The sequence below is a fragment of the Falco biarmicus genome, chromosome Z (genome assembly GCF_023638135.1).
Source record: "Falco biarmicus isolate bFalBia1 chromosome Z, bFalBia1.pri, whole genome shotgun sequence".
Lineage (NCBI taxonomy): Eukaryota > Metazoa > Chordata > Aves > Falconiformes > Falconidae > Falco > Falco biarmicus.
In genome coordinates, this window is record NC_079311.1 from 60,113,340 (window position 1) to 60,137,694 (window position 24,355).

General features: G+C 36.7%; 1 protein-coding gene across 6 annotated transcripts in view; it reads right to left on the reverse strand.

Moving 5' to 3' along the window:
* The window catches only part of AP3B1 (adaptor related protein complex 3 subunit beta 1), a 162,833-nt gene that overhangs the window by 84,101 nt on the left and 54,377 nt on the right, over positions 1 to 24,355 (reverse strand). For all 6 annotated transcript variants that reach the window (XM_056324410.1, XM_056324407.1, XM_056324409.1 and 3 more), the window contains exons 8-14: positions 15,762 to 15,923; positions 13,485 to 13,582; positions 10,836 to 10,890; positions 10,685 to 10,756; positions 8,126 to 8,188; positions 7,134 to 7,266; positions 316 to 425 (exon numbers count right to left, since the gene is read on the reverse strand). In XM_056324410.1, the coding sequence (XP_056180385.1) occupies positions 316 to 425; positions 7,134 to 7,266; positions 8,126 to 8,188; positions 10,685 to 10,756; positions 10,836 to 10,890; positions 13,485 to 13,582; positions 15,762 to 15,923 (693 nt within the window). The remainder of the gene's footprint in view (positions 1 to 315; positions 426 to 7,133; positions 7,267 to 8,125; positions 8,189 to 10,684; positions 10,757 to 10,835; positions 10,891 to 13,484; positions 13,583 to 15,761; positions 15,924 to 24,355) is intronic.

Genomic DNA, 24,355 nt, shown 5'->3' on the forward strand with positions numbered 1-24,355 from the left:
TTATTTATATTTCAGCATACCCAGTCCATATTCTAAACCTGCTGTTCATCTTCGCGCCATGGTACTAGCAATACTCAACGTTTCCAGGGATGTCTTTCAAATAGCTTCCCAGATCTAAGGCACAAAATGATGCCATCTGATAGCTTCTATTTCCTCTTCATTAAGATAATGAAAAATTGTATTTTATGTAAAAAAAAATATTATGTAGTATTTCTCTAATAGATCTATTTCCATTTATGGCCCTAATTCAAAGGAGATGGTGTGATTTTTATCAGTGAACAAGGAAAATAAAAGACACTGTGCACAAATACTCACCGTGATGTTATCCAAGAGTTTGGCCATATGCTTAATAATTTCACCATGGTTTGCTGGCTGTGTTTGCAGCAGTTTCTTAATGACAACAACACTTTCAGCAACTACAATTTCTGTTTTAAACAAAACAAATGATTAGTTTAAAAATCATTTATGCAAATGCAAAAGCAACAAATTATTGATTGTAAAAGATGTTATTAGCTTTCAAAATATGCTTTGTAGAACTGAATTCTGTTTACTTAGTAACAAAGATATAAACCCCTCCAATAAATAATAGAAGTTCAGCTTCCAGAATCAACTTAAAAGCAGCAAAAAGATGACCGAGGAATTTTCTACATGTAAAAATATCATCCTCTTACATACTTTTTTTGAAATTGCCTTTTAGTAATGCTGCACTTTGTATTTTTCATTTTCAAATTGAGGAACAGCATGAAAAAACATCTGCTTTTCATTAAAATTATTATTCATAACTAATTTGCTGTCTGCATTAAAAACACAAACACTTTAATTTTCAAAGAAGTATACAATGCTAGAAGTAACAGGTCATTCATGAACAACAGCATTATCTAAACATCTCTCTTGCACACTTTCACCTTCTAAACAGTATCTCTCAGGTTTGTAACCCAATCTCCAGTACATTCAAATGAAGCTTCTAAATAGCAAGCTGTTGTAAGATTTATGCCAAAGTCATGCATTGGAGTACTTAACTACTGTAACAGTAACATCCACAGCCTGATCAACTTGTATGAAATGTACAATTTTTGAAGCTAAAAAAGATCACTGGTGCAGAGGTAAGCTTCTATGCAAGAGTAAACATATGCTGTAAGGAAAGACGAAGGAAAGTCAAACACAGCCAAAGCTGAAATCAAAACAAAGACTACTGTAAGAGTTCAACATAATTCTAATTTTCATCTATACTACAAAAAAGGAGTGAACTATTTCTCCTCAACTATTAATACTTAAAAAAAAGAAAAAGCCTAACTACCATTAGTAGACTACCTACTAAAAAAAAAAAGCTAACTAGAAAAAGCCTAGCTACCATTTAAATATCATTAAATATCACACACATACTGATACATTTCAAGAGTTAATCTGACACATAGGCCACTCATCCAGCAATCAAGCAAGCTGAAGTTTCAAAAGAACGGTGTGGGGATAAGAGCTCTAAATTTCTTTTTTGTTTTGTTTTTAGAAAGAAAACTTCTTTATGGAGAAAGGCTTTTCAAAAGCTCCGAGTATGCATCATTATGCCATAAGCCTCTGCAATGCTTAAATTTTAGCTTGCAGCTTTTTGTGTCATCCTTTATTTGACACGGCATCTCACTCATTTTTCCAGGCTATTTTCCAAGGTTAACATGTCTAGTTCACGTATGTCGAGGTCTTCTACAATCCTACAGATCGATTTGATTTAGATTATGTTTTGCCAGATATTAAAACAAGATGGTAATTCTCAAAATTTTAAAAATACAATCTGGAATATTTAGAGTAGGGGACATTGCAAAGACAACCTTGATCATTAGATGTTTTCTGATACTACTCATTCATTAGCAAAATAAAACTGAACCCCAAAAACTGAGTGGACATGAAGTCATTATTAAAAACATTTGTTGAGAATGTAGAACTAACTGACCATGATAAAATGAAGTGCAGTACATGAAGTGTCACCATAGGAACTACTTTAATGCAATCTGTGGGAGCAAATTTAAAGAACTGAACCAAAACTGTAAGCAAGTAAATTAGTATGGTTCCTTTCACAGGAGTCTGGATACCAAAAAAATACAAGCAAAAGCAAAATGATTTTGTATTAGAATAAGGACTGACACAGTCCAGATAAAAAGAGAGGCTCTTTAAAGCCTGCTGTGCACACATGAAGATTCCCAAAAATAAGCTGAAATAAAACATGCATTTAGATCCAAAGACAACACAAACAACCCACCCACAAAAGGAGAAGATAACATTGGCATTCTGAACAGGCAGGAAAAAATCTTAAAACATAACTGCTAGAATTATCAAAGAAAAAGTGCATACAAGGCAACGATAAATGGACACAAGAATTTCAAAACAGAGTACAAATTCTATGATATCTAAAGGGTCATAAAAAGTAAATTGAACTCTTAAAGACTAAATGTCACAGAGAATCTGATCAGGACTGCCTTTACCAATAAAGATGACTACAAGAGGTATCACTAGGATTTTCATGAGTCATAGTAAAAATATCAGTATCATATTCACTGCTAGTTTTCTTCAAACAATTCTGAAGCAATATGGAAATGGCTACTCTGAGTAGGATAATCTCTGAAAACTCTGGAGTTTGATGACTTATCAAAAACCTAAAATATATTCAGTCATATGTTTCATTTTGCCACATAACGATGTATACAAAAAATTAACAACGTAGTGGAGAGTAACAAGTGGGTACTGAATTACAGACTTTTTTTTGTAATTGACAATTTGGCCACATTGTAACAGAAACTCAGAAAAAGACCTTAGTGAGGAGTGTATTATCAGAGAAATTCAGAAGCTGCATTCTGAAACATCACATTTGATCCCATTGATGTTGAGTCAAATTTTCTTCCAGCTACATTAACCGATAATTGCAGAAACTGGAACATGTGACTGGAGATCAGTAATTTATCCAAAAATCTATTGTTTGTATAATCACTGTTTCTAAAAGCAGCAAAACTGCATCAACTGTTTTTGGAAGGAATATACCAACTGAATCCCATAGCAAGGCTGTACAAGTGATTAAGTGCACCCTCACCAGATCTGCAGATGACACCAAGCTGAGTGGTGAGGCTGACACACCAGAGATGAGATGCCATCCAGAGGGACCTGGTCAAGCTTGAGAAGTGGGCCCATGTGAATCTCAGGAGGCTCAACAAGGCCAAATGTAAGGTCCTGTACCTGGGTTAGGGCAAACCCTGGCACCAATACAGGCGGTGGCATGAAGGGATTGAGAGCAGCCCTGAAGAGAAGGACTTGGTACCGGTGGATGAAAAGCTGGATATGAGCCAGCAACCTGCACTTGCAGCCCCAAAAACCAAGCGTATCCCAGGCTGCATCACCAGAAGCGTGGACAGCAGGTTGAGGGAGGTAATTCTGCCCCCCTAATCTGCTCTGGTGAGACCCCCACCTGGAATACCACGTTCAACTCTTTAGTCCTCAGCACATGAAAGATGTGGACCTGTTGGAGAGAGAGGTTCCAGAGGAAGGACACAAAAATGATCAGAGGGATGGAGCACCTCTCCTATGAGGAAAGGCTGAGGGAGCTGGGGTTGTTCAGCTTGGAGAAGGCTCCAGGGTGAACTTACTGCAGCCTTTCAATACTTCAAGGGGGCTTATAAGAAAGATGGGGACAGCCTTTTTAGTAGGGCTTGTAGTGATAGCACGAGGGGTAATGGTTTTAAACTAAAAGAAGGTAGATATAGATTAGACACTAGGAAGACTTTTTTTTACTGTGAGAGTGGTGAGACAGTGTTAGAGGTTGCCCAGAGAGCTGGTAACCCCATCCCCAGAAACATTCAAGGTCAGATTAGATGGGGCTCTGAGCAACCTGATCTAGTTGAAGATGTCCCTTCTCACTGCAGAGGGGTTGGATTAGATGACCTTTAAAGGTCCCTTTCAACCAAACCGTTTTATAATTTATGATTATTTGGGTTCTTAAAACGTTATCCAAATGGTTAAAACTAAGGCTAAAAGGCAATTATTAGAGCTAAGTATCCAGAAAATATTTAAGTTTCTGCTCTTCAGAACTGTCTGAAGTCTAAGGTAAAATTTTAGCTGATAAATTTTTCCACCCTTATAAATAACAGAACTCTGACACCACAGTAATACATATAAACTAACACTATGACGAGTTGATTTTCTTCTACCTCATTCTAAGAGTAATTACAATAGATAGGTAGTAGTTACCTGACTTATTAACAGTTCCAGTGATTTTACTACCTGTGTGTTCAAATTTGGATAGACTGAAGGCAAAAAATTTGTTTTAGTTGTATATCCTACAATTTGCTTTACATTCAAGCTGCAACTTTCAACAGAAAATAAGTCACCCATCTGAGAAAAACCCGAAGGATCTCTAGTATATACAGCACAGACACAAAAAAGAGATTTCCTATAATCCCATCTGTCTCTTACGTCTAAAACAACTTCTATGTCATAGTGGGACCACTGGTCAGTTGAAATTATCAAGACAACTGCTTAAAGGAAATGCATCAGTCAAATGCCAAATGTCACACCAAAGAGACAAAATAACTTTTCATTTTGTACCTCCTTCGGCAGATGAAGAAGGAAAATAATTCTCAGCCCTCAACATGGCCTCCAGAAACAAGGCTCTGGGGAAGTCAATAACTGCCCTTGGAATTTTTTGTATATTTATGAGTGCTTTGTTTAAAGTCAAATTTCCCCTGCTCAAGGAAGCTGGGAGCTGTGGTAAAAAAAAAATAAAAAAATTGAATCACAGAAGCACATGCGAAACTAGAGAGTTCAATGATCAGACACTCAAAAGGGCTCTGTGAAGAGTTATCCCAGCTGGACTCCTGAAGAGATTGTTTTGTGTAATGACACACTACCTTTCAGCACCCAAGTTCCAGAATGATTAATGGCAGCTCCTGTGCCAGGTACAGCCAAGATATCTTGGCTGTTGGGTTGTACCTACAGCAAAGGCCTTTCCAGAACAACAGTGTAGAATTACAAGGTGGTTTTGCAACAAGCTTGTTCTTCAGGATCCTATTTTTTTTGGTAGAGTTTAATTTTGCCACCTCTCTTCTGCACTCCAGTGAGTTCTCCATATTAAGAAAAAGTGCAGAGAAAGCAGAGCCAAGTCTGCTTTCAGGGACCTCTGAACCTGCTGGATTTACCCTCTTGGGCTTTACACTACGCAAAGACAGCAGAACTGCTTTCAGGCTTTGAACAACATGGAAGAAGGAGCACGGCAAACAAATTGCACACTTTAAGGGTGAAAGTTGGAGGAAAGCAAGATTAACCAAGACTCTTAAATCTATTCTCCTACACAGGCTAAATCTCTTTTTTTCTCCCTTACTATGCCCCAAACTCTTTTTACGTTTAGTAAGCTGTGACTATCAGTAATTTCCTGCAACCTCAGGAAAGGTACCATGTAAATTATGCCATTCTATTCATTCTTTGAAAGAAGGAATAAAGACACTGCAGCTATGGTAAAGCAATTTGCCAGCTGCCAGGCTTAAAAGATCTTCAATATATCCTTTGCAGTCTTTCAGAACAGTAAGCACAAGACGATAATTTTATTTGCTAGACAACTACTTAGAAACAGTCAAGAAAACTAATCTTGTTGAGACAGACCTCTGTATACATTCACGTGCATGTGTGTGTGTGTGTGTATATGGAATTACTTTAAAGAAAATATTAAATTGAGAAGCTATGGCAAAAAAAAAAATGTTTTCTCCTCTTGGTTCCTTCTTAGCAAAAAGAAGAACACAGACAAGAAAATGGAAAGGATTATTAAGTAAGAAACTCGGTATTCTGAAGTGATAGTTGTATTATTTTATTTAAGACTGAAAAAACATGAGGATTTGTACATGCTGAAAGGACCCTACTGATTAAGAAGATGTTAGTAGAATTAAGCAGAACCAAGAACAAGTTCTAAAACCTGTATTTTTAATACGGTCATTGCTGAATATAATACAAAAAGGTGCAGTGTGCAGACATGGCCTTGTAACACAACATAGGAAGATATTTTAAACACAGCTGATAACCAGAAAAGCATAAAGCAATGTAAGGTCTGGAACACTAAGAAAGTAAAGTTACATATATTCAAACTATCAAGCTATACACTGAGGTATCGCAGGAATTTCTGATAAAAGGTGAAGTGGGGGAGAAGGACGACTAAATATGAGAAAGCTCTGAGTGTATCAGTGGGTCACAGGATAACTACATGCTGCCAAAGTTATGTCCCTAATAAAGGCCTTCTTAGGATTACCATGAAAAATATGTCCAGTAGATATGGAGAGGAATTAATGCTGCTTTTCAAAGCTTACAGGAGATCTCACCTGTTTTCCATGAACAACTCTTAATTGCTCCAGGCCACCCCAAAACCATGCTTTTCCTCTTTCCTGACATTATTATTTTTAATTATGTCTTTCTTAACTCTATTTCCAATATTTAACCTTATTCATGTAGACTGTACATTGTACAATGATCTTCCAGTTCTGTTATTGACTTATTCTGTGCAATATTCATTGGTAACTGGTAAGAATACACAATACTATCAGGTACTGATCTACAGTGCTGCTATATCCTATTTGACTTTATCTGCTCCTCGTTGTGTTTCTCAGTGACTTTCTGTTTCACTATATAGAAATAACAGAAGGCTAGATTACAAAATCAAGCCAGATTTGGGGCTGTTTAGCCTAAAACTATTTACTGTGTTTTTTCAGTTAGGTATTGATGCACTGAAAAAAATTCCAAGCTTTCAGCACCCTCTACAGGCTACCTGTTTTGATGCAACTGAACATTTAACAGTGAAACTATTGTCATCTCTGATAATCACAACAGCACACTTTAATAATTACAGCGTTTTAAGAAAAAACAGGTAACCATGTAATTGCAGGCCACAAGGAATTACTTTCACTAACAAAAGAGAAAATAAGTACCAGCGATTGAGAGAGCCTTCTGAAGTGCTTCAAACAAGAAGCCCCAGAAAGCCTATTTTATCCAGTCATGTCAGCTCAATTCCTTTAAAAGTCAACTCACATATACTTTTTAACATGACCTGTCCTGTGTGTTTCTCATTAAGAAAAGGCTTCATGTTATCAAATACTCAGAAAATAGAATATGTAGCTTACCATCCCGGTTGGACAGCAAACACACGAGGCCGTTAAGGCATGTGTCAGTCACTTCGGTGATGTTAGTTGCGCATCTGCCTATAGCCTCAATTGTAGCTGCAGCAAACTGTTTATCTTGGCTTTTCACATACGTCTATGGAAACAGGATTTTTCATTAGTCAATATATAAGTCTTTTCAGCCAGAGACTTACTGTATTACCCTCATAAGACAGACATACTGTGTAACAAATTCAATCTAGAAAGCTACATTGTACAGTAGAAGTTCTACCTTTTTCACCTCATTGTCACTTTTGGCAGACATTTTCTTGCCAGCTTTGGTCACCCATGGCCATGCAAACCTCTGATTTGAAGAAAGCTTGGGGCAAGGGGCAATTACCCAAAAACTGCAATTAGTTTGTGTGCAAGGTTGGAGGAGTTGATGAGCTCTCTCTTCAGAAAGGTTTCAGTTCATTTAACCAGAAGCATCTGTGAAACTATGAATAACCTACCTGCCTGAGAACCAGTACCTTTCAGAGAAATCCAGCCAAAGAACTGAAGCAATGAAAACAGATGTCATAAGCAAAGAGGAAAGAAAGAAGGGCAGACACTGTTTCACAATATAGGCAGAACACCTTGCTGACAGACAAACAGACATTGGAGATAATACTATTTCATCAAATTACAGAAATGAGGTTGGAAATAAATGCTAAAATTAAGACCCTATCATCTAGTTGTTTTAAGGATTTTGGAATGATTGAGTTTCTCATAACTTTTTTTTTTTTTGGTAGCTGGAAGAAGAGTGAGAAACAAAACATTGAAACCCCTTCTCACATATAAAAAGCTCCACTATCCACTATGATATAAGACAGTTTCATTTCCATTCTGAGAACACTTCATCCTGGAAAAGACTTTTAACTTGAAACATTTAAGACTAAGAATCTAGATGAAACATCCAATAACGGCAATTGGCCAACAGAGAGTTTCATATAAAAAGAATACACTTTTGTACAAACCTGAAATTCTCGAAGCAGAGTTGATATGTTGGCTTCATTTGCTAAATTTGTCAAGATGTCAAGCTACAACAAAAAAAGATATTTTATCAGAACCTAGAATAAAATATTATAAACAGTACCACTTATACACTATACTTTTATTGTATATAAATAAAAGCTAATACTATGAAAAATACCACTTAAAATTCAACAGAGTATACTATATTTTAGTATAAACTGGTAGCAGCATTGCACTCAAGAGGAATATTTTCTTTGCAAGTGCATGCAAGGTTTTCAAAACAGGACTCTACGGTTCAGTGATGGACTTTCTACAAGCTTTAGTGTTGCATTGCATATCAAATGGTTTTGAAATGCTTCTGTCAGCATGGTTTCCAATGTTATACAATAGGCCTTAGCGTTTAAGAATCATGTGACACTGTAAAAAGAAATATCAGAAATCACAACTGCAGCTGGGGAGAACTAAAGTGTCCATTATATTCAAATGAAATGCAATAAAAGACCTTTAAACTCAGGAAAGAAACAGCTGCATTTACAAGACTCCTCAGATCTTAATCAACGTCAACAACATCAGACCCTGAAAGGCCTCTACTTTGATCCTGGTGAGCAAGAAAGAGGACAGTATACAACATTTGGCATATATTGTTAAGATGCTATGCTTCTAGGCTGTTCTAACTTTGAAGAAAGAATTTCAATACAATCTGAATGAGGTAAACTAAAGAAAAAGACAACTCTGCCTCTGTAAAGGGAAATCATGCCTCATAGATCTGTTAGTAGTTTTTAAGTTGGAGGCACACAGGCAAGGACACTTAATTGGTAACAGTCCACCTGTACTTCAGAAGAAATTTGATAAGGCTCTTAAAGATATATCTCCAGCATAGCATATGAAGCAAGTGGATAATGAAAGAGGGAAAGTCAGAGGCCGGGGGGAAGAGACTGCTTTACAGTGCAGGAAGGCTATCAATAGAAGCCCACAAATATCTTGGCTGTTCTTTTACTTTTCAACAGATTCATATATGAACTATGAAAGTAATGACAGAACAGGTGACAAAGTTTTCAACTGACTCTACAGTTTTCAGAGAAACGAAGACGAAGGCTGATTATGAAAAGCTGTATAAAAACTTCAAGTATTAGGTGACTGGTTGATAAAATGGCAAAAAAAATCACATGCAAATAAATGCAAAGTAATGTTCATAACTGGGGAAAACCTTAACTTTACAGAAAATTATAGGCTCAGAGCTGACTGCTACTAATTACAACTGAGAATCTGCGATTAAAATCAGTAACTCCATGAAAATATAAGCTCAACGCTAAGCAACAATCAAAAAAGCAAACATTGGGAAAGGAACAGAGGACAAACCAGAAATCTAAACAGTGCAGCAGATGAATTCCAGGGTGCTCCTACATCTTAAATACTGCCATAGGTCTCATCCTCCTGTCTTAAAGAAAGTAAGAAGGAACTACAGGGGTAGGAGGTGGAGAAAAGCACAACATTTTCTTATGTATATAACAGTAGTAGGTTGTCCTATATTTTTCAGCCACCAAGAAAGAACTAAGATAATCAAAGTAAATCTCCCAATTTTTACTTCTTGACCTCTTCATTGTTATATTATCAATTAATATGGGAATTTATCAACTTTCAAGTATTTCAGGAGGGACTTTTCCTGAATAACACTGTCTTACTAGTATTCCCAACAGTTTTCATGATCATGAAATGCGGGAAAGATCTTTTTGCCTCCAACTGCCTCAAATGTACTTAGATATAATGCTGGACTAATAAAAATATGATGGGTTGGGCATAGCCATCTTGGACCGCACCGTTCTGTACATGTAACAAGGGTGCAATATGAATGTAAAAGAAAAATAAGGAAAAAATTGCGTTTCTTTAAAAAAACCTGTACCTTCCAATCCTAAACACAAGTGCCTGTGACAATCCAAAGCAAAACAAGAGGAAAGGCACATAGTAGTATACAATTTTTTAGCTATTGTTTTGTCAAGGATTTCACATCCATTAAAGACTAAGAATAGAGAAAACAAGAAAACAACAGCCTAAAATATGCATTGAGATGTGTCCTTGAGGAAAGCCTAAAGTACCTCTCATGTCAAATTCTGACTTCAAAGGGAATTTGGGACTCTTAACACTATCCCATTTTGTTCAGGGAAACAGATTTAAACTCTTTTAAAGCTAACAGTATCAAAGACTGTGTGATATCATTTCTCTATTTGAGAAGATTCTTCTTCCCATGAAAACAGCCGAATTCCAAATGTCTGAATGGCTGGTTAGATAAGAACAGTAATGCTCTGTATCACTGAAAGGTACCAAAAGCTCTAGGGGAAAACATAACCCATCTGGTACCAACATGGTAACAACAGAACCTTCAGATAGCCTGACAAGCCTGAAAGACACTTGTGGACTTAACTAAAAGCCGCAGCTCTACACTTCTTAGTAAAAAAAAACAAACCCAGGAACAGCACAGAATGGTGCATGTCATATCAGCGCAAACAGATCCTGTTAAACAGATTTGTCCAGCAGTATATAGACAAATACACTTTTAAACTCACCTTCAATGTTTTGATCATTGTTGGATCAGTTGATCTGACATAGAAACTCTTCAGATAAGGTTCAAACATGCCCTGAAAAGCAGAACATATTTAAGTAGCTCACCCATGTTTCATATAAAATGTGATTTAGAAAAAACTAAATAGGGTGTACCTTTCTCTGAATTGACATAGTGGCAATATTTTGCAGAACAATATACTGCACCTCCCTAGAATTTGAAAAGAAAACCAAGAATTATTCTGCAGAACTACAAATACAGAGAATAATGTAACATTGCAAAGAGAGTCCAATTCTATTTTAATCCAAAGTTAGTTACACATTTGACTTGGCACAAACATAGAAGGAAAAAGCTTATTGCCCACTGCTACAAGTGCATCATCTGCTTCACAGGAAGATGCATTATGAAATCAGGCTCTCATTTTTAAAAAGTTCAATACGCAAAAAGAAAAAATCACTGATACCAGTGCAATGGTGCGATGCTTCTTGCAGCCTTGAGTCTTTGTTCAAACCGAAAATTCATTCAAAACATCACCATTCTGGCATCTCCAGAATTAGCTCACAAAACCATTATTATTTTGTCTACCATATTGAAATAAATATTTCAGGATGCCACAGTTGAGAACAAAGCCACATGGGTTTTATCTGTAGTGTGGAAATGACTGCATTAGTTACAAGAACTGCTAATGCCTGTACATCTAGCAAGATCTGGTATGATTTTTTTGGTCTTAAAAAAATTTCCTAGTCATTCTCAAAAACAGTCAGGATTTCTTGTGACTTAAAGAGTATACACAGGCAGGCATACACATCTATGAAAAAGCAGCATTTTAATATAATAGCCTTTGTCAAGATACAAACAACAGAATTATGTAATATTCTAAACACAAAACCATTAAATATGTTTCGAGGCTATTCTTATCATTAACGTTATTACTTTAAAAGCCTCAGCAAGAGTGAGCAAAAAGAAATCTGGGTACTAGTCTAAAGCTTTTAAACAACAGAGTTTCTGCCATCAATTGCTTAGAAACTAATTAATAATTTACATGCAATTTTTCTGAACCATAAGTGCTTAAATTCTTTCATGATGCAAATCGCATCCTAATAGAGAAATCATCACATCCATTATTTCCGCTTATTCAAAACTGTCTGCTAACTCTGTGGTAATTACAGCTGTTGCTTACAAAGAAAAGTAATAACAGAGAAGTATTTAATATCTTTTAAACCTATTTTTATGTAATTCTTACATAGGTACATGGAAATAGTCAGCAGCATATGATGAACCAAGATTGGAAATAGCTGTGAAATGCTCTTCCAGGCACTCTCACCCTAACTAGATTATAGTGTATTTGACATTAATTTAAAGGCCATAGGCATATAACTTGAAGGGCAAACAGCAAAAGCTTATTTCAAAGTGGCTCTAATAGCAGAAGTGTTTCACAGAGACTGGCAACAGAGAACACACAAGCCATTCAACATAGGAAAATCACAAGACCAGCACCATTTTAAGTACTAGTTGAGGTACAGGAAAGATGTGACTTCTCTTTTGATGAAATATGAGTGTAAGTAAGCAACATGCAAAAATAATCCTTTCAGCCCATGAGTATGACTTTAGTTCGACACATTACCTGCATATATGCCACACCGCTTTGGGCATTTTACTTATCTTTGTATAAAGAGAATAAGAAGCATACTGTACTATAAAACCAAACACAAAAATATCAGTGATTCACTTTTATCTGAAATAAAAGCATGACCAAGCCCAATTTTACTTCTTTACTAACTTTCACATGACAGAGACATTATCCAAGGGTGAGCTGCAGAAGTTTACAGAGAAAGAGCTCTAACTTCTGTAAATCCAGTCACCATGAAGTCCATCTGAGTTATATTGTCAGACACAACAAAAGTGATTATTTTAAAAGCTTTTGTTTGTTTGACATGACCAACTTTAAAAAACAGATTATTTTCACAGTGAAGTTCAAGGCAAAAATACCATGTTTAGTTAGAAATTAATCTGAAAACATCTTTTAATATTTTGTCTCTTATCACTCCCTTCAAAGCTTTTCACACAGATATATGAAAGTTCAAAATTTCAAAACTGAAGGGAAAAGCCCTACTTTTATGCAGTAAACATTGGCAAATTATGCTAAAACTAGCAAATGCTAAGAAAAAAAAAAAGTATTATCAATCTTATGAAATGTGTAGCCAGTGAAACCTTCACAGGAAAGCAGACAAGGTGACACGGAAGATTATAAAAGTCCAAATTAGGTGACCTGAATGAAACACAAACTTGCTGTTTAAAAACAGTCCAAGGATTAAGGAAAAACAGGGGATTCAGCAGCATCAAGTGGCATTTTAACAAGTATGTTTCATAGCTTCTCTGTCAACAAGAAGTCTTCAATATCAAGTGCAGGACTGAAGACTTCTTTAGTGCTTAGCAAGACAGTAAGGAACTCCAATATAATTAAAATCCCAGTAACTTCCAATAATTTAAAAAATCAAGAAACTAAGCAAACTAGTTAGTACAGCCTCTATTTGTATGCTAACTAGGCAGCTCTGATTCTTCTCAGAATGAAAGTCATAATTAAGAATGAAACACGATACTGAATGATCACTGGATGTAATAATGAAAATGATAGAATTACTTTTAATGATCATCATTTGTTAAGTAATATTAAAGAACAATTTAAAAATGAAACTCTGTACCAGTGCAATAGTTTCATTCTTGTAACTATAGCTAAACAAGTATGTACAAAAAACTTTCACAAAAAAGTAGACATAGCAATGTAAAGAACGGACTTCACCTACCTATTACTACGGAGCAAACGCACCAGTGACTTAGAAACAATACCAGCTTCGGATTTTGGCGCCAAATGCCAGTAAAGCTGCGCAACTGCCATTACCACCTAAAAGAATAACATTCAGACCAGCACATCAACTTCAAATCATCGTATGTATCTATCACATTTGCTTCAGACCTACAGAACTACCAGCTCACTCTTCTTTGGAAAGCCAAGTGCATGCATTTGAAATTAACAAAGCAGATTGAGGGAAAACAAATCAGAAGAAAGATTCTTTCGTTTCTAAAATCAAAGCTAATTAAGTACCTCTCATCCCTCCCAACTTTCATTGTATACTATAATATACAGAAAGACAGAGGAAGAGGGACAAAGAGAAAAAATGTAGGTAATTCAAATTGCAAACATGCTTGTATCGTTTTTAGTAAGTATTGCTAACATGAACTGTACAAGTCAATGCGGAAATATTGTTTAAAACTTCTGTAAGTTTGCGAATTTTGTGCTTTTATTTTTATTAAGTACAGGTTCAATATTACCTATTGTTTAGTTTCCACTTAAAATCTTTCATTCCATTATTCTACTAGCCAATTTAGAAAATGACTGTTACCTTTACTGGCAACTTCTAAAGTCTCAAATCCAACAGAAAGTAAAAACTACAGGGCTGAGTATCAACAATCCAGCTAGCAAAAAAGCAGAAGACTGACATACAAGCAACTTAAAACCCATGATTTTTTTTTTCTTTTCAAGTTTTCTCATAAGTATAAGACAGATTATGAACTTCCTGCTAATGACTAAGTCATGTCACAACTGACCCTACAATAATGTCATGGTAAACTTTCTGTTCTAAAGAAAGCAAATCATAGAAAGGAGACTCCAAGTAAAGCCACTGTTATGACACCTGACTTGGTATCTTAAAACTTAGTACCAGTGAAACCAAAATTATTATTAAACAATAAAAAGCAATTAAAAACATCTGGGAAGAGGAAATAACTGGAAGATTTTTAGCAATAAACTAAAGGGTTCTTTTATTACTGACAAAAATCTAAGGTCAAAGTGAAAGTAAAATTTAATTGCTGATATATTCTGTGAATGGTACAAGAATTGTGTAATAGCAATTCAAAGCAGCATGGTTTCACTTGACAAACTGCACTTAAACATCTCAGTTAACTTCAATGCCGGAAAGTTAAAGATCATAAATGTGAGAATCAATACCATATTTAACAGATATAAAGAAAAATGATTTATGGAACGTGGAGGATAAGCAACTGAACTTGTTCTCAGTGCAGTGCGATGGCAAACGTACTTTGTCTTTGCGTGAAATGAGGAAATACCATATAGACATTGAACAGTAATTTTAGCAAAAGGCTGTGCTGTAACACAACTATTACTGTAAAACTGTTTTCAATTTATTTCAAAAATATTCTGGCAGATTATAAGTGGTTTTGAAAAGAGTTAGATATTAATCAGAATCTAGAAATACATTCCAGGTGAGAAACAAGAACCTCATCTGTTTAGCTTATCAAGGACTGGTTGGGAGGTGACTAACCATGGTGCAATAACTTTTTTTGCAATGATATGAATACTCATTATCACTGGAATTCTTTTCCCAAAGACACCTAAACTTGATTAACAAGACAAACTGAGATAAGAAATAAAGTTCTGTGATCTGAGTAACATCACAATGATTCACCATCAGCATGCTTTTTTCTAATTCTAAAAATTTACCTGTATCCTGAAATCTCAGGGAAATAGCGCAGAGCATGTTATACTCATGATGTCATATCTAGCCTAGAACCCTCTAAGGCATCAACACTAAGAATCTTGTTTGGATGGACAACGAATTTATGCATGCAACTGTCTATTTTTGACATGTGAGACTCAAAGGAAAACACAACTTTGTGAACCAGTAACAACTATGATTTCCTTTGTGAATTTCTACCACCAAAACTGGCAGTTTGTGCCATCCTAGTTGCTGAGAACTTCAGCATTAAAAACTAGCTATGCTATAGTTATCACATGCTATAGCAGTTTGATTCAAATGTTCTTGTGTTTTCTCTAGTATTTTGTTCATCCTTAATATTTGGAGCATATATCACACTCGGTTCAGGTGTTTTACTTAGAAGCTAAGCAGATTTCAAAAAAGAACCACTGTACTTCTCCTATAAAAGTGGTGATAATGCTCTGTAGTACTTAAAAGAGGTGCAGATCTTACTTCTCAAACTTTGAAATTTTCTAGAAGCAAAGATATTTAATAGTTTAACATTTTAATAAAAAAGGAATGTCATACAGCAGCATTTCGGCTTTGAAGCAAGGGTTTTGTATTTCGTAACAGCAGCCTGTGATCTGGGTCCATAGTATAGGTGTTTTTCACTTTCTGAACCTTTTCTTTCTGTTCTTCATCAGATTGATAGAAATTATTTTCATTGTATTCTTCCACCACCTCATCATCCTAGCAAAAGACAAAATGACAGAAACATATAAAATATTTGAATCAACCAGTTTTATTCATTAAGGAAGTAACATACAACACCACAATTTCCTGCAAGATCTATACATGGTTTTAAAAGTAGCTATTGGCTCTTCTACCCCAGTTTGCTCAAAGCAGTAAACATACTGACACAAAAAATAGCTTATCAATATATTCAACATTTCCTTTGAAATGAGATGAACTTCTAAATTAAATGTCTTCATTAACATTCTATGAACTAGATTAGGTATGAAAATTGGTCCTTTTTTGGACTTGAAGCCTATGATCCAAAACTTACATCTCTGAAGATAGCCAGTTGTTTAAAATTCCCTCTTTTTTAAAAACTTGATACAAATCATGTGCATTCCTCCCCCTCTAGCAATATATAAACTATCTGTGAAAATACCAAATCTCAAAAGAAGGGACAAGCTTTTTCCTTAATAAATCAGATGGGAAAAACGTTATGTATCCTGAGCTTGGCCTGCTCTGATAATACAAATCCTTCAGTTATATTTAAATAAAGTTATGAGTTATCAGCATAACGTCACTTTAAAAACCAACACAACACATGGGAAGAATTCATTACAAGTTTGAGATATTAGTATATTAGACCTCTCTTCTACTGCAGAAGACTAAATAAAAGAATATAAAGGAATATATCTGATTATAGAAACATGATAAAACAAATTTATGATTTTGATGTAGATAAAAATTATAAAGTGTTCCATTATGCTTATATTTAATTAGCATTAACAAGCCCACAAACATAAAGATAAATAAGATAGAAACCATCAGGATTAGATCAAAACAGAATGTCAGATCCCAGAAACTGTGATCTGGATTACCAATACTGAGACTACTCAACATTAAATTTTTTTCTAAAAAAAATCAGCTACTGACTTCTGCAACTTGTTATACCCAAGTGTGTGTCCTTGCTCTCCTAAATTCTTCCATCTTGCTTTGTTACCAGACCATCCAACTAAGACAAAGAACATTACTGTGGCTAGCTGGGGTTATTCACAACGGACTGGCTGGCCACAAACATCAACTGTACCAATAGCTCTGCTTGTCTGTCTCTCAAGTCCCTGTCCAACAATTTTAAGCAATATCCAACTCAACACAGCAGTTTTAACAGGATTAAGTCATACACCCAATTGCTGATTTTTTAAAAGACATAATTATTTCTGAGACAAATGTATCTTTAATTCTAGCTGGCACTAGCAAAGAAATCAAAAGTGAATGGAAGAATAGCTAGAAATGAAAATAAAGACTGATTTAATAGGTCTTCAGAAAACTAGGCAAGGGTAACTTCAAACCTTTGTTGCATGCCTTAGTTGAAACTCACGTGTAGTAAAAGAGCAACCCCATAAAAGTGTCTTCAGTGGAGGCAGGTGGGCAGGGGGAGAGAGGGTAGATGTGACAATAAATCAAACACATTATTTATTCTGTTTAGTACAATTTGAAATGACACAAAACCCCCTTCCCTTCACATTTCTTCTCATTTTTATTACTTGATGCCAACAGTGCTCTCAGTGTCCCACAGAATCCCTAGCAAGCTCTTAAGATTTCTTACATAGCATCAACCAAAGTCATTTAGTATGTTTACTTCTCTGTCTACACAACTTCTTAGCAGTCACCCTTTTAAACTAAAAACTCAGTACGCTAAATTGAGAGTACCAGTAATGGAATTTCTCCCATTGTCTACAGGACAGGAAACTCAAAAAACAAAATTCCTGATCCCAGTGCATCTCAACCATACACTGAAGAAGCTTCCTCTAACAGGAAGAGGAGAATTCAGTCTTCATTGATTCAGTCTTCAGTGTCCCTGCCTTGACTGCTAACAGGCATGCACATCATTACTATTGAACTCAACAGGAATAGAGTTAGAAATTGCATCTAACTCATTAATCACTGTTGTAAAAAACCAAACAGCTTGAGCTCTCACATTTCTTCCCCCCCCATCCCCCCCAAAAAAAATGCTGGTTACAAATATATTTGGAGCAGAGTTCCAAATAATTATAAAGCAACTTATGCCTCTTATGAAAATATTTTTAATTTAGATCCCATTAGAGTCTTTATATTGAATCACTTTCTTCACACCCCCACAGCAGAAGTATTAATGTGGTCTTTTCTCATGTATTTTACTGCAATCTCGGAATATTATTCTTCTCTCAATTCTGTTGAGATCTGGTATGCAATAATTATTTTCCAGACAAAGGATGATGATGACACAAAGGGAAATCAGTTTAATGAACTGAAATTCATTAAAATCAAGTTGATGAAGTTCTAATTAGTCAGAATTTGTACTCACAAGGACCTTACTAAGACAAAGAGAATATATAATACTGCAAGACTTGCACATTACCATGGAAAGGAAAGTAAATTATTATGTAAGAGTCAGAATATTGAAAGATAAGAACCTGCAGGCTTCTCTGTATGCAAGAATCGTGGAATTCCTAAATTCTAAAGAATTTTAAATTCTATTAATCATCCCAGACATGGAAAGCAGTTAGCAGGAAATGTGAAAAAATTCTGCCACTTTCAACCACTAAAGCCTCAACCTGAACTGCTGACTATCCTCACTGCCAAAAAGAGACAACTGTACATTTAAAAACACAGAATCATTTAAGTTGGAAAAGATTCCTAAGATCATCAAGTCCAACCTTTTACCTAACACTGCCAAGTCCATCACTAAACCATATCTGTACATGCCACGTCTGTAAGTCCTTTAAATACCTCCAGGGATGTTGACTCAAACACTTCCCTGGGCAGCCTGTTCCATTGCTTCACCACCCCCTTGGTCAAGAAAATTATTCTAATACCAACTCTAAACCTCCCCTGGCATAATTTGAAGCTATTTCCTCTCATCCTATCACTTGACACCCACCTCATTACAATCTCCTCTCAGGCAGCTGTAGAGAGCAGTAAGGTCCCCCCTGAGCCTCCTTTTCTCCAGATTGAACAGCCCCCGTTCCCTCAGCTGCTCGTCATAGGACTTGTGCTCCAGACCCTTCCCCAGCCCCGTGGCCCTTCCCTGGACACGCTGCAGCCCCTCTACGTCCCTCCTGCAGTGAGGGGCCCAAACCTGAACACAGGGTTCGAGGTGCAGCCTCACCAGTGCCCAGTGCAGGGGGACAGTCCCTTCCCTTGCCCTGCTGGCCACACTGCTCCTGACACAAGCCAGGGTGCTGCTGGCCTCCTTGGCCACCTGGGCACACTGCTGGCTCATGCCCAGCCGGCTGCCGACCAGCACCCCCAGGCCCTTTCCCACCAGGCCCTTTCCAGCCGCTCTGCCCCAGCCTGTAGCGCTGTGTGGGGCTGGTGTGACCCAGGTGCAGGACCCGGCACGGAGCCTTCTTGAACCTCATCCAGCTGCCCTTGGCCCATCGGTCCGGCATGTCCAGACCCCTCTGCAGAGCCTCCTGCCCTCCCACAGAGCAACGCTGCTGCCCAGCTTGGTGCCATCTGCAAGCTTACTGAGGGTGCACTCGATCCCCTCGTCCAGCTCATTTGATAAAGGTATTAATCAGGACTAGCCCCAGTAGTGAGCCCTGTGGAACACCACTTGTAACCAGCCACCACCTAAATTTAACTTCATTCGCTGTCACTCTTTGGGCTTGGCCATCAGCCAGTTTTTTTACCCAGCACAGAGTACTTCCATCCAAGCCATGAACAGCCTGTTTCTCCAGGAGAATGGTGTGAGAAACAGTGTCAAAGACTTTACTAAAGTCTAGGTAGACAATAAGCACAGCCTTTCCCTCATCCACCAAGTGGGTCATCTCATCACAGAAGGAGATCAGGTTGGTCATGCAACCAGAACAGCATGCCCTTTATACCAGGTCTACATCTTGGAATCCAACCAGGAAAGAAAGTATGAATGGGGTATAATGGAGAAAGCAGTACTGCAAACACTAGTAATTCTACTGCCGGCACAGAACTGTAAATAAGACTCTTGCCTTTGGAAGATGGAAGTCTTCCTCTTTTAACTATTAATTCTGAATCAACAACTGCCAGCTTCCAAAGATAATTTCCTGCATTTATTCTCCAGTCTTCAGTACCTGTATTGCACCTATGTTAAGGTGTGGGAGATGCTTCTTCACACATCCTTGAAGAAATGCCAGATAATGGTGGCACTCACATTTTACTTTCCCAGATTTCGAACTAGAGCTCAAACTGATGACAATTAGTACATAATAACAGCTCTATCAGAAAAAAAACCCCAGTACTCTCATCCTTTTTGACAGGGGAGAGACAGCGTGACAGTTCAGGGAATAGATTCAAATGTTCCCATGGTTTCTCTTGTCCTTTCAATCACCCTGGATGCAGTTTCATAGTTGATTTAAGACTAATCATGCCATTCAAAGTTTGTTATTTTGTTTGGTTTTTAAAAGCACAATTTATTTTCACCAGGATCAGTAGAATGATCTGGCTCACTTTGTGGTCATAGGATCACTAGAACTGCTAACATTTTCAAAAGCAGTAGGTGGTAAAGGGAGGAGGACAAAACAGAGGCATTGCTTTTCAGTGACAGTCTTTAGTTAAACTGCATTAAGTACACTTAACAGTTTGCAGTAGCACATGATTTAATTGTGTAGTTAATAGCTTTTCTAAATTGCAAAATCACTAAGAAGTTCAGAATCCTGGGAGAAGGAAATGATTAAAAACTGAGACCACTAACATTCCAGGCTAGGAACTGCAAATGGACTCTGTGTATTCCCCACCTGTTTATTTAATCCAGGAGAGAAGTGAGTACTTTAGTGTGAAAACATGTGTAATTCTTTTTGAAGTTATTCCAGACATACAGAGAAAAGTGAGTATTTTAGTATGAAAGAACATGTATAATTCTTTTTTACGTTATTCCAGATATAGTTTAGGGCCATCTTCATAAAGTATTAACAGCTTAAATGAAGAAACTGCCAGATAACAAGTTCCATTAGCCTGTTTTTAAAGTCACTAAGTAAATGAGCTAACATTTAACTGAGATCTTGCTTGAAATTACGTTTAATATGGCACTAAAGTTGAGAATGTGCCTTCCATTCAGGGTAAAGCATATTATGTGAATGCTACAATTACCTCTAAACAGAGCTTCACACATCCACAAACTCAAAGTAAAACTTCCCTGAAATCCAAAGCATGAACATACACTATTTGCCCACTCTACCAGCCTTAACTCCGTCTTCTATTCAAAAGTTTGTATTCCTAGATTAGGTATAACTGATTTTAAAGTTACAGAATTCAGTTTCTCTCCTCAGATGCATGAGGAAATACAATCATAGCTTTTTTGATTCCTGCAGCAGAATCTTTGGCATATGATTTCAGCCATCTTCCAGAGCCTATACTAATGTTTCTAAGAACTGCTCTCAAAAGAGTCTTGGATAAGCTAAGTTTTGAACTTAAAAGAGTTTTGGGACTATTCACTAGTCAGTTAATCTGACTGCAATACCAAACCACGTTAGCCAACCAAGATCAGCAGTCCACTTGCTATATCATGAACAGTATCCTTGAAAAAGGGAAATGGTAGAAAATGCACAGAACAGTTTCCTACTTCAAAAGATTAATGATGTATCCAAGAAAGATCTTAAATCTTGATCTTGTGTGTGAAGGTGCCTACCTAAATCCTTCCATGTGCTTCACAGATGGATTTCAGAACACTAGAATAGACCTATCTTTGGTCTATCAGACCAAACCAAAAATTATCCTCAAGACTGTTCAAAAGGGCAAGAAGATGAGAACTGACAAGTTTCTGACAGATGAACAGACCTCAATCAATCACACTTGTTAATAACTACACACTGGCAGAAGTATCCATCCTGTCCACAACAGGAGGTCCATGAATAAGATACAGGTATGTCAGCAGAGGTAAAGCTTGGCATGAAGACCTGCTAGTGGTCTGAAAAAAGCACAATCTCACATGGCAAAAATATTTGAGAAATTAAAGTGTAACTGATATACTCCACAGCCTGGCTGGAGAAAGGCCTTAGAAAGCAGAAAATCAAGTTTGCCACAGAGATCTTCAGGTACTAACTGAATTAGGACCAGTTAAAATTTCTGTCTTAATAAGTCAAAAGGAGTTGAAGACCCAAAGAATAAAGCAATCTGATCACCCACCCCATAAATAATGGCTCCCTTTGAAGTACTAACCAGCCATCCAAGTATACCCACACTTTCTTAGGTAGGCTGCCATTATAACCAGTTGTGTGATAAAGACTTATGCTACTGTAAACGGACCAATGGGATCTAATAATGACCCGATGGCCATGTGAAAGTAGGGGAATATTTCAAGTGCCTGTGTATAAGTATTTAGTGCCATTTTATACTCCCTCAAGTATGACAAATGCCTCCATGGGTCTGGCAGATCCTGAAGGTATGGAGCTTACAGGAGATCTTTAACAACTGAAGACTAACCAGGGCATCTTGTGCCATTTAGAACACTAGACACATAGATAAATGAATCATATCCCAGTTTCCCTAAAGCTTAAACACTTCAGACACTTCCCCTGCTGTAGGAAAAAATTAATGAAGCAAATCAAACTTTTCCTATTTAAAAATAACTATTGAATCTTTTGTTGCTATGTGAAAGAAATTAAGTTTCCAGCACTTAAACTCTTGCCAATGTTCTTGTGTGCAGAGTCATTGGAAAGCAACAGGCTGAGGTTTACAACATAGGTGAGAAAATCTGGGTCACAGTACCAGAATTCCTGTTACAGTAATGGTTACAAACTGTAGCTATGCCTCAATGAACAGAAAGCAAGAGGTGAGTTTGCTGTCACCAGACCCGAATAGTGTGTTCTGTGTTGTCACAGACACAATGCATTTACAACTTTTCAGTCACAAAGTCACAAAGAACGAGTATTTTAGAAAATTAATTTCTCTCTTCCACCACACATAAAATATAAAGATTCTGGTAATGAAATAGTGGTCTGGGATATGAGATGTATTCTACCAGGAAAGAAATTGTAAGGAGGCTTCCTGAAGAACTGTGCAGTTATAGGACCAGGAGGCATATGCCTATTACTGCCTTCTAAATTAAGTTAAAATAGACAGAACAGTTTCAGTCTAAAAGTCAAATACAAAATGTAATGATAGTGTGATCTATAAATAATAATATGTAGCCTATATTATTTATATAAAATTCACACAAAATTATCACACTACCAACATTCTGTCACTTCAACAAGGATCAGACCTGCTGCTCCTACACAAATCAAAAAAGACTCACAATGTAATGAAGAACCAATAAAGACTGCAAGATCATCATGATATTACTATAATGTTTTTTAATAATATACTTTTTACTTCAATTATAACCACAGCCTATTCATTGTCACTGGGATAAGAAGGTAAGAAAAAGAAAACCTGAGGTTCTGCTTGGATTTGTAGAACTATGCAGGTCCAAAGCCACTGAAAGAGACTGGGACTCCTACAGTGCCCTCTTCCAAAGATCATTTTTTACATTACAACCTTATTCAAATGAGTCTGCTGGACTTATACTGAAAATGTAATATATTAATACAGTTATAGAAAAGATATTATATTATTACATAATTCCAATAAATTACAATGGAAACTGGTACTTCAGTTTTAAGTTTTAGATAAAAGCTATCATGTCTTGGTCAAATGAGATTTCATGGTTCCTTGCACACAATTATATTTGTGGGGGTTTAAAGTTTATTTATCTAAACAGATAAACATGCTTTCACCTAATAGAAATTGAAGTGAATATTAATGGAAATGGTGGTCGTGATAAACTGAAGAAATTTTTGTGTCACACTGTGAATTAGTTTTTCTGATTCTACCCCCCACTCTATAACCCTCTTACTGGGCTAACAGTCACATGACATTGAAAACCAATCTATTTTTCAAATGTAAGCATCTACCAGGAAATGATATAACCTGAGAAAGGGTTTACAATGTGAGTGTCATTGAAATTTCTTATCAGACTTTCTATAATTCCATGGCCAATACAGTCTCAAACATCTATTAATACAAAAGGCCAAGAGACACAGGAAAGAGGCAGATTGAAAATCCGTGACCTAAAAATGCCACAAAATAGTAAGATAGGAAGTTTTCTTTGAAAACTCCTCCCTTTTCTGCCTTCACTGTGTTCATACAAGTAGACACTTACCAATTTTAAAGAGTATTGACCAAACCCAGGGCATTTTCACACAAGAGGTATCACACTCACGAATAATTACTTTCCCACAGATTTCATCTTACTGGGACACAGAACTTCTGAGACATTTTTGAGCTCAATTAATCCCTGTGCTAAAAAGGCTTTGAATTTTCTTCTGTCACCAGGTTGTTTCAAAGAGGTCCAACAGTTAAGGGAAGGGAGGAGTGCAGGACAAGGCCTCAAGGACAAGAGTCCAAGTACTGTTAGCCTGATGAACAGAGACTTGTTAGAACTTGTAGGG